Below are 16,070 nucleotides of genomic sequence, written 5' to 3' on the forward strand. Positions count from 1 at the left end.
TAGCATTACCTTCACCTTTCTTTTCATTATTCTTGTTCACAACTTGAGAAGTAATCTCTTCATCATCATTTGAGAGATTCAATTCTTTAGTCTTCTCAATTTCCATCACTTTCTCATCTAAGAATGGTGTTGAAATTATTAACAAATAGGGTCTTAAATTGAGAATGGTTTTGAAATTATTTCAATATTATTCTAAGCATTTGAAAAATGGTACAAATCCTCACCTAAGAATTGAGAAAATAAGATGTCCATGAAATAGAAAGTCATAGAATAATATATTATTCATTTACCTAAATGGTAGATAATGGAGCAATAGTTTGATCACAAACAAAGTGATATAAAAGGGAAAAGTTTAGTGGACACCAAACTTTATTCAACCAGTAGAGATGTAGAGAGGGAGGAAAGTAAGTATAATAGGAGAAACGACATGATAAAAAAAATAAAGAAAAATAACAAGAATTGATAAAGTGTATGGTATAAAGTGATTTTATACATCATAACTTGATACAAAACCTTAAACCTTTTTGCTTAGGCCAAAACAGGTTAAGGAAAAAAGATCTTTTACCCACAGGGGAGACCATGAGTGCAAGGCAAACAAACCAGTCATGTGACAAAAAAACAATTTGCTTTGGTGGTTTAGGGCCTAAAACTTTTCTAACCACATGTCTAGCAAAAACTCGACCATCCATAGCTTTGTCATCCTGAGAAGCTCTAGCTCTCTCCTCAATCACCTCTTTAAAGTCCTTATAAAGCTTCCACTCATAATTACCTAATCTTTCCAAATTAGCCCTCCCCAAATTTGACCTCATAGAGCTAGGCAAAACTAGAACCACATTCACCCCAAAAGGCCTAAGTTTTAGCCGCAAACTGTTTGACATGGCTTGCATTGAAGCCTTGCCTGCACAATAAGACCTTGCCCAAGGGGTTGACACATAACCAACCAGATTACCAACATTCACTATGCTACCACTTGTGATACCCGCTACCCCACACATATATTTACTAATAATAAAATGAATATAAATACAAAATTAATTAAAAGTTTTGAAACACATTTAAATAAAAACATTTCAAAAAGGGTAAAAGATTCACATTCGCTTTTCGAACATCATAATAGAACTTGTCCAAATAAATAATAAAATCATCTCGGCTCAAAACAAGACCGTCCAAACTAAATGAAAACAAGTCAAACTAATAATGAAAAACATAAAACAACTATATTATTCATGGAACTATAACATATGAAATAAAATCATATGCTCCGATGTCACATCTATCAAAGCATTTCCTAGACAAAGGCTAAGCCTCTCCATCTCTAGCATGAAACTCATCATATGTTGGTTCACCTAAAATAAAATGGCATTCAACCCAAATGCAAACACATGTCGGGAATGAGTTATCACATTCGTATATAATAAAATACTAGAGCATGTGAAACATATAAATATATAAAGTTGAATTTACATAAACATCATCACTTCATAAAATCACACAGGTATTCACACTCATTCAAGTTCACACACTCCAGAAAACAACCCCAAAATCTTAATCGTTAACTTAATGAAAGTCAAACACAAGCGTTATACAACATATATACTAGACTCAAGCCTATATGCAATGTGGTACCATTTTCAGCGGAAAACCCCATCGAGCGCCTAGGAGTACAAGACAAGATAAGTCTTACAATGGGTAAGTTAGGTCACTCTCACTAAGTGAAATCATAGGAAGACCAGTCAGAGTCACTCTATTTAGAGAGAATGCTCCAACCATGTGGGATCGACACAAACTTAAAGGAACACTCAAAACGAGTGTATTTATCCCAGGCCTAAACTCCGAGGAGGAGTCCGTCAGGACCTCTCCCTCCTGATTCAAGTCTAACCCAGAAAATATTTTAACACACAAACTCTATCTATAAACTATACAATATACACAACTACTCAATTGTTTTCAAAATCTCAATTATTTTTAAAATTATTTTAACTTGTTGCGTCTCAAGTGATTAAACTCGTTGGGTTCCCATAATGGAGACCATCACAAACTCGTCATGCATTAATTGTCACCCTTAAATGATTTTACAAGTTGTGTGATTGCATAGTTCATAACTCACAACTCAGTGCATGCAACAAATATACATGTATCTCATGATTCATCACATACTCATTTTATCATTTATACACAATTTCAATCACAATTTTATGATTTCAATATAACAATTTATCACGTCTCATGAATCATATATACATCACACAGTAATAATATTTACATGACACACAACATGTATATATTAAATCGAACTATATTATTTTCCATTAAAAAGAACCTCTACAACAATTAATTTGAAGTGTAACAAAAATAATTATTATTAAACAATAATTTTATAACTTTATTTTTTTATTACTTTTATTATATGTAATATTTTTAGAATATATATATATATATATAGGATCAACACATGACAATTCACGTAATATGTATATTGCTATTGTTAATTATTATAAACAAATGACACGAGTGTGATGATGCTGAATGCCAAAATCGGAGAATCCAGACCATAAGAATTATTCATACGAAAAAGCAATTTAAGGTTTGGCAATTCACATGAATCTTGAAATTGGAACCAATGCAATAAGTCGTAATGACAATTAAGGCGTATAAAGAAAATCGTATAGCTCAAGACAATCCACTCTTACTAAGTAAATTAAGCATACATTATACATACCCATAGTATAAACAAGACAATCCACTTCCCCTTACGCTGTACTACTCCTTACTTAATTTCATTAATTTACATTAATTAGAAAAAATTCCAATTTTTAGAGTTTACACTCAACATAAGACCATATCAATTTTCCAACAATGTTATATCGAGATACACGAATAAATGCATAAGAATAAAATTTAATTTAAAAAAGTTTAAAATAACCCAAAAATTGATCTTCTAAAAATTCATATACATGTTCATTCTAATTTTCAAGTGTGAGTAACTCATTTTTTATCTTGATGTAGTCGCTAAAGCGTTCTCTGTCATTAGTAATGGTGGAATTTTTAGTGTTCTCTTGAGCTCCTCCTCCGATTGTTCTATTAGGATTCTTGAACGTCAAAGAAAAAGAAATACTTTGTGTTCTAAGGATTAAAAATTATTTTATATAATAAGAAATCTGATGACTTAATTCTTATTCCTATTTTTCTAGTTTATTTTATTAATTATAAAAACACTCTTTTCTCTCTATTAAATAAATAAAGAAAAATGAATAAATAAACTTCTCTCTTATTTTCTAAAACTCAGTTTTTATTTTTCTAAAAACTAATATTTATTATTTATTTCAAACCTCTATTTTTATTTAAATAAAAACTCATTTATTTTAATTAAAAATATTTTTAATTAATTTTTCTAAAAAAAAATAAACAGGGTGTTACACAACTTCTTCTCATAGCCATGTGAGGCACCGCATGCTGCACCATTCTTAGTTGCCCCAATGTGTTGATTTCCCAAGCCAGAATTGCATCAAGTGGCATCTCATTCAATGTCCCTGTGCTACCTATTCCAGCATTATTAATCAAAATATGTATGTGACCATGTTTTGATACAACAGTGGCCACAGCTGATGACACTTTGATCACAAGACACATCAAGCTCAAGTGTCTCTATGTTATGATCTGACTCCAAGTCTGACATGTCTTGCATCCGCGTCGAGACGTCAGAGGCAAATACGTGTGGCAATTTTTCTCAGCAAATGCCTTGCAGTATTCATAGCCAATGCCACCTTTGGCACAGCCAATCACTAGAACAATTTTGCGGTCACTCATTTTTGTTTTACTTTCTTAATTGTTGAATACTTAGGTTCTCATCCTCTTATATGGATAGAATTAGACACAAAAATAATACTAATTTTAATGTCAAATTATCCTATGTTGTTGTCTCGTTGCTCAATTTTTTTTGTGACAACATTAATTAGGATAAGAGATATTCTTTGCAACATATGCTATTAAGCTTCTTGCATTTAGGATTGGCCGTCTGCCGGCTATGTATGTTGAAGTTGTTTTCTTTATGTCTGTGGTATGATGGTGATTTGAACTTGTTTTCTTTGTTGCTGCGGTACGATGGGTATGCAACTATGCATCCTGTCACTTTCTGATGCACATTTCGCTACAAACATGGTTCCATATACACAAGACATTTTCAACTTTTAATTAGAGTTACTGTGATGAATTTAACAATGCAAGAAGCTCTAACAGTACGAATTTGATTCTCCTAGTATTATAAGATAATCGCATTTCAACATATTTTATTTCTTAACTCTCCTTCTGCTGTGACTTTTATTCCTTTCCTACTGCTTTTAAAAATGCTTGGAGGTTCTTAATGAGTCTTCAGAGAAATTATATAGGAATATATTAAGTAATAAAATGGTAATATTAATAAGGGTAATTAGTGAAATTGGTCCTTCAGAGTCAGGGGCTGACAAATTAGTTTTCAAAAAGATGAAAAATTTAAATTTAATTTTTAAATGTATAAAAAGTGTAATAGATTAATTCTATAGACAAATTAATGATAAATTAGTTTCTAAATTTTGTAACTTAATGTTAAATTAGTCCAAAAAAGACAATTTATTATCAAATTTGTCATTGAGTATTACAACTTAATAACAAAATGGTATCACAAATTTAACATGACTAATTTGTTGTATTTTTTATACATCCAAAGGCTAAATTTATATTTTTCTTTTTTTTAATTTATCACCGCATCACACTTTAGAAAATGAATTTTACTATTTATCATATTAATAATAATTTTAACCAGCTAATTGGGATTTGGTTTCTGCTATAACCCACCAAATAATAATTATAATATCTACTATCTACTACTAATACAAGGCTTTTCTGCCTATCATTTGAAAACTTGTGTCCCAAATAAATGATAAAATATAGCATGCCTTTTTCTATGGGGGTGAAAACGGTGTATTACTTATTGGCATTACTTAATTTGTCAAAATAAAACCACTTTAAGTAATTAAAATTGATAGGTATACGACTACCTTAACCTGAATCTAGCGTTGGTTAGTTAGAAAATGTAAAGAGCTCACCATTAACAATGTGAACACAGGAAAATTGCATTTTGGAATCACAGCCTTTTCAAGTTTGTAGATAAAGCAAACCAGTTTCGGTTGTGTTGATTTTAAGGAAAGTAAAAAAAAAGGGGTACCATCATGGTGTGATATAGTTAGCATATACTTTTTTCACTTAAGCATATGATTTAAGAGTTTGATTCTTGATTTTTGTGAATAGAATAACATATATTAAAAGAGAACATTCTCTTAAATGAATTTTTATATCTTGAAAAATTAATCATTTACTTTCGGTTCAAAAATATGTCTGGTTCACCAAAAAAAAAAAGAAGTGGAAGATATATGGTATCCCGTGCGAACATGGAATCTAAACAAATGCAAGTAAATAACATTGCCTAAAGAAGCATAAGGGATTCAACAGAAAAAGTGAAATTGGATAGCAACTAATCTGGTTGCCACCACAGAACCCTGTCAATGCTATAGTGTATATATGCATGAGAAGAAAAAAGGTCCCTGTGCACTTTCTCTTTCTGAGGGGCAAGTATTTAAGTAACCCTTCAATTTTCATTGAACCCAATGGCATTTTTCTGTGCATCTCTCTCCTTATTACTTGACTTTACCCTACTACTACTACGCCCAGTCCATTTCCCCTCTTTCTTCTCTCGGCATTAATGTGGGCATGTCGTACTCTTGGATGAGAATCTCTTTTATGACTACTTTGCTGACCACAACATTCAACAATTCTTTTTTCCCTTTTACCCTCATTCATTCATTCTACTTCAAATTATTATCCAAGGAATTTATACTTTCTATAATCTATATAACTTACAGTATAAACACCCATCCACGGATCCACCACCCTTTTATCCTTGATTTCACATAGGCAAGGTCACTGCCTAGTCTACATTAGTCCTAGCCCTGCAGTGGACACCTGTTAGATTTTCTTACAGCAGGAAAGAAAAGCCATTATATACATGTATAAATTGTGAGAACACTGATTATACAACTATACATAAATAATCAAAATTGAAAGAAATTATAGCCTATGATTATATCGGTGGGATGGTTGCTAGGGATTTCTTTCAAATTAAAAATAAGAAAAAGCCAAAGCTTTTGCCCTAGATTGGACTCACTCACATGTGACAGTTGTTGAAATTTTTTATTTTAATAATTAATGTGTGTTAATATTATAAGACAATTATATTAATTATTTATAATTAATGAATTTTATTTTATGTGATCAAATGAAATGAGTCTGTTAGATAATTAAATCAAATGATATGGACTTAAATGAACAGATCTCAATATTGACCCATTAGGGGATAATGAGAACCCTATTAGGTTAATACACCATAAGAAGACTATGGTCCCCAATATATTTTTTGGCATTGTTATCTTTTGGTTTTGTGAATGACTGCTCTTCATGGCTATTCTTCATAATATATATAAGGAAGTCTTGTGCGCATGTAATTTTTTGTTTTATTTATTTATTTTTTGTTAAAAAAAGGAAAAGTTACATAAGGGAGTATATAATGAAAATGTCTAACTTAACATCAAAACTAAAAGCACTTAAGCTAGAACTTGGTGAAGACTTGCTCGTGCATTTAGTCTTGGTCTCACTTCGTGCACACTTTGGGCCATTCAAAGTAACCTATAACACTCAGAAGGACAAATAGTCCATTAACGAAAAAGAAAACTAAGGGTAAGGACAAATAGTCCATTAACGAAAAACAAAACTAAGGGTACTCTCGGCAAGGGGAAGAGAGGTTGCAAAAAGACAGATTTGAAAGTGCTCATTTAAGCTTGACATCTCAAAATAAAAAAGAAAACTAAGGGTGATCTCGGCAAAAGAAACAAAAGAAAGATGAAGAATTTACTTGCTACTTCTACAAGAAGTCTAGACACATGAAGAAAGAGTGTCCAAGGTACACTGCATGACGTGTAAAGAAAGGTAAATCTCTCTTGTTTGTTTTAAGTTAACTTAGCAGTAATAGATCCTTCCCATTTTATTTGCACATCTAGTGATTTTTTTAGTTAAATTGATTGACACAATATATTGTCAAAGTAATCCCTATTGTGAAAATTGATTTGATTAAAATTACATAGATTTTTGCATAAAATTATTTATACGAATTGTGTTCGGCCTAAAGGAAGACATAGTTTGACCAAATAATATTTTGTATATGTGATGATAAATGTGTGACAATTATAAAGTGTTTTCATGTGAATAACAGTCGGTCCAAAGAAAGGCTATTATTTGATAGAATTTATTGTCAATATTTGATCATTGCGTTGAGAGTATCAATTAAAAATTAATTTCTCTAAGAATTAATGTTGTGTTAGATATCTTGTGATGAGTCTGTTTTGTAAAATATTTGCATGCTCTGTTATATATATTTTTATATAACTAAATCATATGTGAAAATTGTGTAATTTTAAGACCTCCCATTTATTATATTAAATTATCTTGTATTTTTTGGTTAAATTAATTGAAACAACATGTTGTCGAAGTAATCTCTCTTGCGTAAGTTGATTAAATTTACATGGATGTTGCATGAAATTATTCATGCGAATTGTGCTCAGCCCAAAGAAAGACACAATTTGACAGAATAATTACATGCTTGTGATGGTAAACATGTGGTAATTATAAATAGTGTGATTTTTCATGTAAATAATGAAATGTTCAAAGACAATCATTATTTGGTGAGAGTAATCATCATATAAGTTTTCCATGTGAGCAATGAAGTGTCTAAAGACAAACTTTGTTTGAGAGGACTTATCACCAATGTTTGATCAATGTGTTAAGAGTATCACTTGCAGTTAGTTTTTTTCAATCCAAAAATAAGGATTAATGGTGCGCTAGGTATCTTGTTTGGGTCTTGAAATTTACCATAAAAATTATTTGTGCATTGTATGTTTATTGTTCTCTTCTTTAATTGTTGTTATTGTTACTACTATGGTTTAAATTACTTATATTATTTGAATCACAAATCTGCATGTATAAAATTTAGAGTTTGAAAAGGGTGTCAGTTGAGAGTTGAGGATGTTGCATAATTTTTTTATTTTTTATTGTCATAAAATAATTTTTTGTGAGATTCCTAAGGTGATATATGGGTAATCTTAGTATGCAACACTAGAAAGTAGTAAAATACATTATGTGTTAATTGAAGAGAACAAGAAACTACATGTTTTCATATCGAAAGTCTAGAATTTTAGAGATCATTGAGTATTTTGACTTCAATTTTTTTTGAATGTTTTAATATCAATCACTCCACATAAGGATCCACATTTAACCATGTTGGTGAATTTAATATTTTGTTATGAGACATCATACTAGAATTTATGACTGCTAAATTATTGTAACTGGCTTGCCTATTGTTGCCAACATTACGAAGCCATCAGGTGTTTATTGGGACAATATCTTAGTGGTCTTATTAAGGATTCAACCAAGTAAAAGTTTATTGACATGAAATATTTGATTGTTAAACAAAGAATTAAGAAAATACAGATTTCTATAGAACATATAGAGACTCATTCCATGCTAGCTGATCCACTTACTAAAGATCTGACACTTAGATTTTTTTTTCATGAGCACACTGCTCATATGGGCGTAATTCCTGATAGTACCTTAGTTTAGTGGAAGTCTTGCTTATGTTCTATATCTTATGGTTTACAAACATTTTGTTGTTTGAATTTTCTATAAAAATAAAGTTGAAGTTTATCATTTCATTATCAGCTTGTTTTATTTACAATATTTATATTGTGTTTGGATATATCTCTATAAAGAATAAAGTTTGGACCAGTTGGAAATAAGCATGACTAAGATCACATTGCATGTAATTTCCATGTTGCTTATCCATATTAACTTATATCATTGAGTGTATTGATGTGGTGGTCATTGAAGTCTAGTTACACTTGTTGTATTGACGAAAGTCACAATGATTCCATTATTGATACATGAGATGAACCAGGTTGTTAAAGTGGAAGTCTACAGGTAAATAACATACAAATGTGCGCTTAAGAATTTTTGATATAATTGTTACAATATATATAGCCCAAGTGGGAGATTGTTGAAATTTTCTATTCCAATAATTAATGTGGGCTAATATTATAAGACAATTATATTAACTATTTATCATTAGTAAATTTTATTTTATGTGATCAAATTAAGTGAGCCCGTTAGACAACTAAATTAGAGAATATGAACTTAAATGAACAGATGTCAGTGTTGGTCCATTAGGGGATAATAGGAACTCTATTAGGTTAATACGCTATAAGAAGGTTATGGTTCCCAATATACCAAGCCCCTCACACATAGTTCTCTTCTTTCCATTTGAAGAGTTACGAAGGTCCTATTAAGAAATAAAGATGTTCCGGTTGAAGAAGAACCATGAAGTCATCGGTTACCTACAAATTCAGATTTCGCTGCGTTTGTTTGATCAATCATTATGGATCCAGATATTTCTAAAACTCTTCTTAATAATCTAATATAATGTGTTCCTGATAATTATTGATATTTTATAAGAATCCCTTAAAATTCTTTTAGGTTAAATTACTCAATTGGTCCCTATAGTTTCATGATTCTTACTTTTTTAGTCCCTATAGTTTGAAAATGGTCTTTTTAATCCCTATAGTTTACAATTTAATTCTCTTTTAGTTCCTGTAATTTTGAAAGTGGTGTTTTTAATCCCTATAGTTTCATATAGGGACTAAAAATAATACTTTTAAACTAAATGGACTAAAAGTAAATTAAAATGTAAATCATAAGAACTAAAAAAAAACCACTTTCAAATTATATAAACTAAAAAAATAAAAAACATAAAAAATTATAAGGATCAAATGAATAATTTAACCATTCTTTTATTTCGTACTTTTACTTTGTACTCACAACCCACAATACATGCAGGCATTTCTGGCTTATCAGTGGATTTGACCTAAACAATGTAAAATGTCTCAAAAAGAATGACCATCCCATCCCAATCGGGTTACTGGGTTAGGCCCCGTTAATGTACCCCTGCCCTCAATTTATTCTGAGATGCTGTGTCCAGAGATAAAGGTTCTCCTCCCCTGAAGTATATAGCTCACTTTATTCTCAGTATATAACCCCAGCTATTGATGAAAAAATTCAGTTAATATTATATATACATACATAATAAAGCATAAATATATTAAAATACCAATCATTAATTTTCTTATCAATCACTGGTATTATTTATTTATCTTAAAAGATAAAACGCGCTTTCACATTTTTTTATTGGCAAATATTATTAGTATTATTAGCTTTTATTATAAAGGGCATGATAATACTTTTTTGGTTACCAAATTATAGGTACGTAATATCAATCGACTTTATCGATGATCAATGTCTATAGAAAAACTTGACTTTCACCTTTAATGAGGTTTGCTAACTCCCTCAATTGCAGATGCATAGCGATACTATAATATTTAATGTTGTCATACCATGAAAATAATAAAATTGGCACTAGACAGTCTTAGAAATGTGTATAAAAAATTATTCATTGTTGTAGAGTTTCCCGTCCTTATTCTTCTAATAAAATGTTGGATTTCAGCATAAATAAGTCTATACATTATTCATGCTGCAAGCCCAAAAGGTTCTTATGAGAGCAAGTATGTTGAAGAAGCAGTATTAAAATATACATGTGCTTTCACCTAAGGTGATAGATACAGTGCTCGAGTACATGCATGTCGCCAAACCCCAGCCACCCTCTAGCAAGCATTAAACACAAAGAAAATGTTCACCACAGAAATCGAAACACAAAGGAAAGTACCCAATATTTTGGTACTCCAACCACTCGAGCTATTTCCAACCGGCTAGTACGAAAAGAATTGGAAGAGTCAAATCAACAGTACGTTTCCTGCTTATTCTCTCAAAAAACAGGAACTGAATACACCCAAAAAAAAAATCAACAGGAACTAAAAGTGAAAATACAGGAACTCGATCATTATAGGTCGATCATGTCTGATCTTTAAATAGATGTTACAACCACAATAAATTAAAAGGACACATGAACAGAACTTGGGCCAAAAACAAAGAGCCCAGCTTGAGAAAAGAACGTGATGTAGGGCCCAGAACCACCACGACAAAGCCCTACATATACCTCAAGAAAGGAGATTTGAACCTTCCCAGATTCCCACAAAGATGCAGCGAGAGAAAAGAAAGGGAGATGACTTGAGAGAAAAAACATTTACAAATTACAATCATATTATGATTACTGTTGTTTTGAATCTCTCCGTAGGTAACACGTGGTGTATACCTGTAGTAATATAGTCTTTAGACATGTACCGATTTGCAACTTCATTATACTTAAATATGTTTTTCGCTCTTATTAATTAAAAATATAAATTTTTCATCCCTGTAAAATTGTTAATATATTTTGCGTCTAAAATTAAAATGTATCATTTTTGTTAGTCTGAAATAAGATTTGAATATCCGAAGTTATGTGTATAATTTTTGGCCAAATAAGATTTGGATATCCAAAGTTATGTGTATAATTTTTTTACATCTGTTATATGCGTATCAGATGTAAAAATGTTACATTTACATCAGCTATATCATATCCAATGTAAAAAAAAAAATACATTTAAATCGATTATACACATAACTGATATAATAAACCATAAATAATCATAGGTTTAGATACAACCAAACTTTGCTTTGGACTAAAAAATGATGCATTTCAACCTTATATGGACGAAAAAACGTACTAAAGTTTTTACAAGGACGAAAAATGTGCATTGTTATCATTCATAATGATTAAAACATGAACATATTACATATATTACAATCACCATTTCTAAATGAAGTATTGTTACTATAGATTTGTGAAATTGAATTCACAAGTGCACTCTATATACTATAGACTACATATTTGTAGATTGGACTTCATGATAGATGTTGTCACTAATATGATTCACAGAAATCTAATCTACTAACACAAATATTCTTAAATTGAACATCCCTAAGGTTATGCCATTTAAATTTTATAAAGTACATTAGGCTACAGGAGCTTTGCAGCAGACATCAAAAACATCATCTAAGGGGGCATGATCACCTGTCCCTTCGTCTTTCCTCGCATAGAGTAGCTGCTTTCCTCTGAACACAAACATCCCTCCCTGACAAAAATAAAAATGGATCAATACTTAAGGGAACGAAGGTAATATTGTTTTATCCTTTTTTGCTACCAGGTTAATGTATCAACCTGCTGCAACACACCACTTATATCATCTGGCGTGGCTCCGATTGTATAGTTCTTGGCAGCTTTCTGCAGGGCATCCCATCTTGAAAACACCTTTGCCTGTGATATCAATTTGAAGGTTAGAAAAGTATATTAATCAGCATGCATAATTGCAAGTCAGAGAAGTTAGAGGCCTAAGCTTACACTGGCAGGGTTGAGGAAAGTTCGGCCCAAGCCAAAGTACAGGTTCAAAACATTATATGCCTGAGAGATGGTGAAATTGGTCAATATTTAACTAGAAGATAATCCTAGTAGGTGAATTTTCAACTGGCTAACCACATGTTACCTTGCGATCAGGATCAGCATACAGGCAATCCATTGGAAATGGTAACTGAAAATGCAACCCTCAAGGCAAAAAGAAAATCAGCTCTGCTATCAAGAATATGCTCATAAAACTATTATACAAATAGGTAATTTAACATGAAAAGTCTTCAAAATTCAGATATACTGACATCCATCTACAAAATTCAGATATACTGAGATCCAAATTCTATGCCTGACCAAGATAAAAATGACCATTCATACTGCTATCCTTGAGCAAAGTTAAAAAAACAAATGATGAACCTTCAATGAAATGGATTTAAATTTGAGTCACAGACCACTCAGCCAAAATATACTCAAGACAATAGCTACAAATAAATTTTACAAGTATGATACTTGAAGGGACAGCAATTGGATAGGGTTTAGGTAGAGTACTAAAGTACAAGTGTGCCTATTGCATTTAATAGAAAAGTCTGTAATCAAATCCATTATGGCAACAACTACAGTGTTCGCATTACTTAATAGGTACACACACATATGCAGTCATGTAGATCCATTATCTCCATTTTATTGAAATGGAATATACTCTTTTTTAATGTACTACTTTTTTTTTTTGACAGACTGGTAATACAAGAATATTCTTTTAATATTAAAATTAACTACCAAAAGCATTAATTTGAAAATGTAACATCTAACATAATTTAAAAAATATTGAAAGATCTTTTACATCGTAATTATAAAATACAACAAATGTATAACTTTATATACATGTGGGTGGGCATAAGACAGGTTGGCTACTACAATATCCTAACTGACACTCATACCCTCACAATATTTGTGGGTAATTTACCTAGGCCTAAGCCTTGAACCATTTAATAGATAAAACCTTATTCTTTGTAAGTGATTTTTATGGGTATCAATGATTTGTCAATTGTCATCCCAATCTAAAACCTTTATTATTAGCATTTGTTGATTCCAAGCTTTTTCAGAATCAATCTTTCCAGATCTAATGCCTCACCAAAACTAACAAGGGATGTCTTTTACAACAGATAAGATAATGAATAATGATTGTCAAGAACCCCAACGAATAAGAACCTAAAAAAAGATGACTTGTATGGCTTGCTTAACTGCTTTATTTTTATGTTATTTTTTAAAGCATGTACTTTGCTAGGAAAACACTGAAATGACAAATGAGTGCAAAGAAATTACTCGTTCAGCAAGGATACGGGCTTTATTGGGAGTACCAACACCCACTGCAATTAGTTTGATACCAGCTGAATCAAACCTTGCTTTGGATTCTTTCAAGGCTGACGCAAATTCCCAACTTAGAACAATAGCAGACAAGCCATAAATTAGATGAACTATCGCTCAAACAAATATTGATATTGCTGACCATAGGTGAAGATCAGTTACCAGCAAATGCATCCAAAGTGCCTCAACATTGCCACCACAGCTACTCCCTGCAAGAATTAAGACTAATCACCCAAGAAGCATGGATACAACATGGGACACAAAAACGAGATACAGAAATATGACAAATTTTAAAAATCACAAGAAACAACACCTGAATACAACATATAAAGTTAATCTAAAAAAAAAAAAATTATAAAAGAGTAATGATACATAAACACCCCACCAACATCTCTTATTTCTCTCTATCTCTCTCTTCTTATCACATTATAAGCCCTATCATACCTATATTTTTCTCTCTCTAAGTGTTGAATAGCATTTTGGGTGTCCGTCAAACATTTTCCTGTATAAAAGAGGGATAAATTATAGACAATTTTATATATTATCAAAGTCAAACACTTTCTATCCCCACTTGTTATTTCTCTCTTCTTATTGTATCATATTACTTATAATACTTAGACTTCTATCTCCTCTCTTTATTCCCTTTTTGGTGTTTGAAGTTTTTATTTAACACAATAAGGCTAGCATTCAGAAGCATCGGCGATTCTTAGCTAATCAATCACCCATGCTCAAAAAGTCAACGCATAATTTCCAGAAAGTCCACTCCCAAGGCTGGCTTCACCTCAAGTTAAAACACGCAGTAGAAAAGAACATACACACAACCTAAGAACCATCAAACAAATTTATATAAGCTATTTCAAACCACAATGGGCGATTAATTAAGCTCGGCCCCCTTAAGTAAGGTCTGGAGTTCAAGCCTCGTCCCTTGTGGATGAAAAAAACTGTGATTGGGAGGGAAGACCCTACTAAGGTGGTCAGTCAGATTATTCGGTAGAGATTAATCATCAGTGAAATTGGTGGATACTCTGCACTAATGTCATGGTCACCCAAAATAAAATCTCAGTCAACATAATGGATACCTAAAACAAGTATTTATGAACTAATAAAGGAGTAACGATACGATGATAAAGATGAAAGCTTTTACACATAAATATGAGGTATGTTGACCTGGTTCTGATCCCAGAGATCACTGAACCTTACTGGCTCGCCGGCAGCGGTGAAAATGGTAACGTCACCGAGATTTTCCGCAATTTGGGGACTATACTCCGAATTGGAAACCGAAACCCTGGGAGAAGTGATAGAGTTCCTGAGGGTAACGCTGACACCCTTTGAGGCAATCAATTTGGGGGAATAGTTAAAGGGAGTGGCTGGGAAAGAGTGGGAATTTGGGGGTGGGATTGATGGACGGAAAGAAGGTGGCAGAGATTGCAGAGTTGCCATGGCGTGGTTTGCTAAGTTGTTGAATCCTTCAATTCGAAATGAAGACGAACCCTAACGTAGTGGAAAATGTGAAAGAAGATGGATGGTGTCGCTGTGGGAGAGACTCGGACTCAAAGCACAGAGCCAAAGAAATTTTCGTGGCGGGAGGTGACTGCTTTTCTCCACGGCATTAAGGGAACATGATTTAACTTTTTTCTTTTTTTTGGATAACTTATCTAATTTTTCTGTGATATGGAATTGTTATCATTACTATTATCAAATTAGTTTTAAAATTTGACAATTTTTAGTGAATGATAATATAGAAATTAAGGATTTTTCTGTAATTACTGTGTCTTCTTTCTATAATAATTGTTATGCAAGAAAAACATTTATCACTGTATCTTTTTAATGTAATTTTAATTATTTTTTCTCTTATAATATTAATAATCACAATAAAAATTAGATAAATGAATAAATAATGATAAAATTAATTTTATAAAATTATTATTCTCTTTTTATTTATATATTATTTAAAAAAATGATAAATATTATATAACACATGAAATATATATTATCATATGCGATGAAATTGTTGATTTTTATAATAATAATTATTTTAAAAATTATATATTTGATGATTTTTAAAAACTAATCCAATGAGTGTTGGTTCAAAGGTCTTACTTATAAGAATCAAACTAAAATGATTGATTTTAAAATATAAAGACTAAATCAAATTAAATTGAAATACAATAATAAAATATATTTTACTTTAAATAATATGTTTTAATCATTGTATTTCAATCAAATACTTTAAAGAGGA

At 31.3% G+C, this 16,070-nt stretch overlaps 1 protein-coding gene and 1 pseudogene across 1 annotated transcript; both read right to left on the bottom strand.

The window, feature by feature from the left end:
• Positions 1 to 514: 514 nt before the first annotated feature.
• LOC114391458 lies at positions 515 to 3,807 on the bottom strand (annotated as a pseudogene).
• Positions 3,808 to 11,794: 7,987 nt separating this feature from the next.
• Positions 11,795 to 15,459, bottom strand: LOC114392654 (thioredoxin-like protein AAED1, chloroplastic). Its single transcript, XM_028353864.1, has 7 exons — positions 14,999 to 15,459; positions 13,994 to 14,040; positions 13,790 to 13,904; positions 12,606 to 12,650; positions 12,464 to 12,523; positions 12,284 to 12,379; positions 11,795 to 12,197 (listed from the first exon to the last, which is right to left on the bottom strand). Exons 1-7 carry the CDS (start codon positions 15,269 to 15,271, stop codon positions 12,078 to 12,080), a joined length of 756 nt encoding a protein of 251 aa, XP_028209665.1. The 5' UTR covers positions 15,272 to 15,459; the 3' UTR covers positions 11,795 to 12,077.
• Between the last annotated feature and the right edge of the window lie 611 nt (positions 15,460 to 16,070).

Source organism: Glycine soja, chromosome 17, assembly GCF_004193775.1.
Source record: "Glycine soja cultivar W05 chromosome 17, ASM419377v2, whole genome shotgun sequence".
Taxonomy (NCBI): domain Eukaryota; kingdom Viridiplantae; phylum Streptophyta; class Magnoliopsida; order Fabales; family Fabaceae; genus Glycine; species Glycine soja.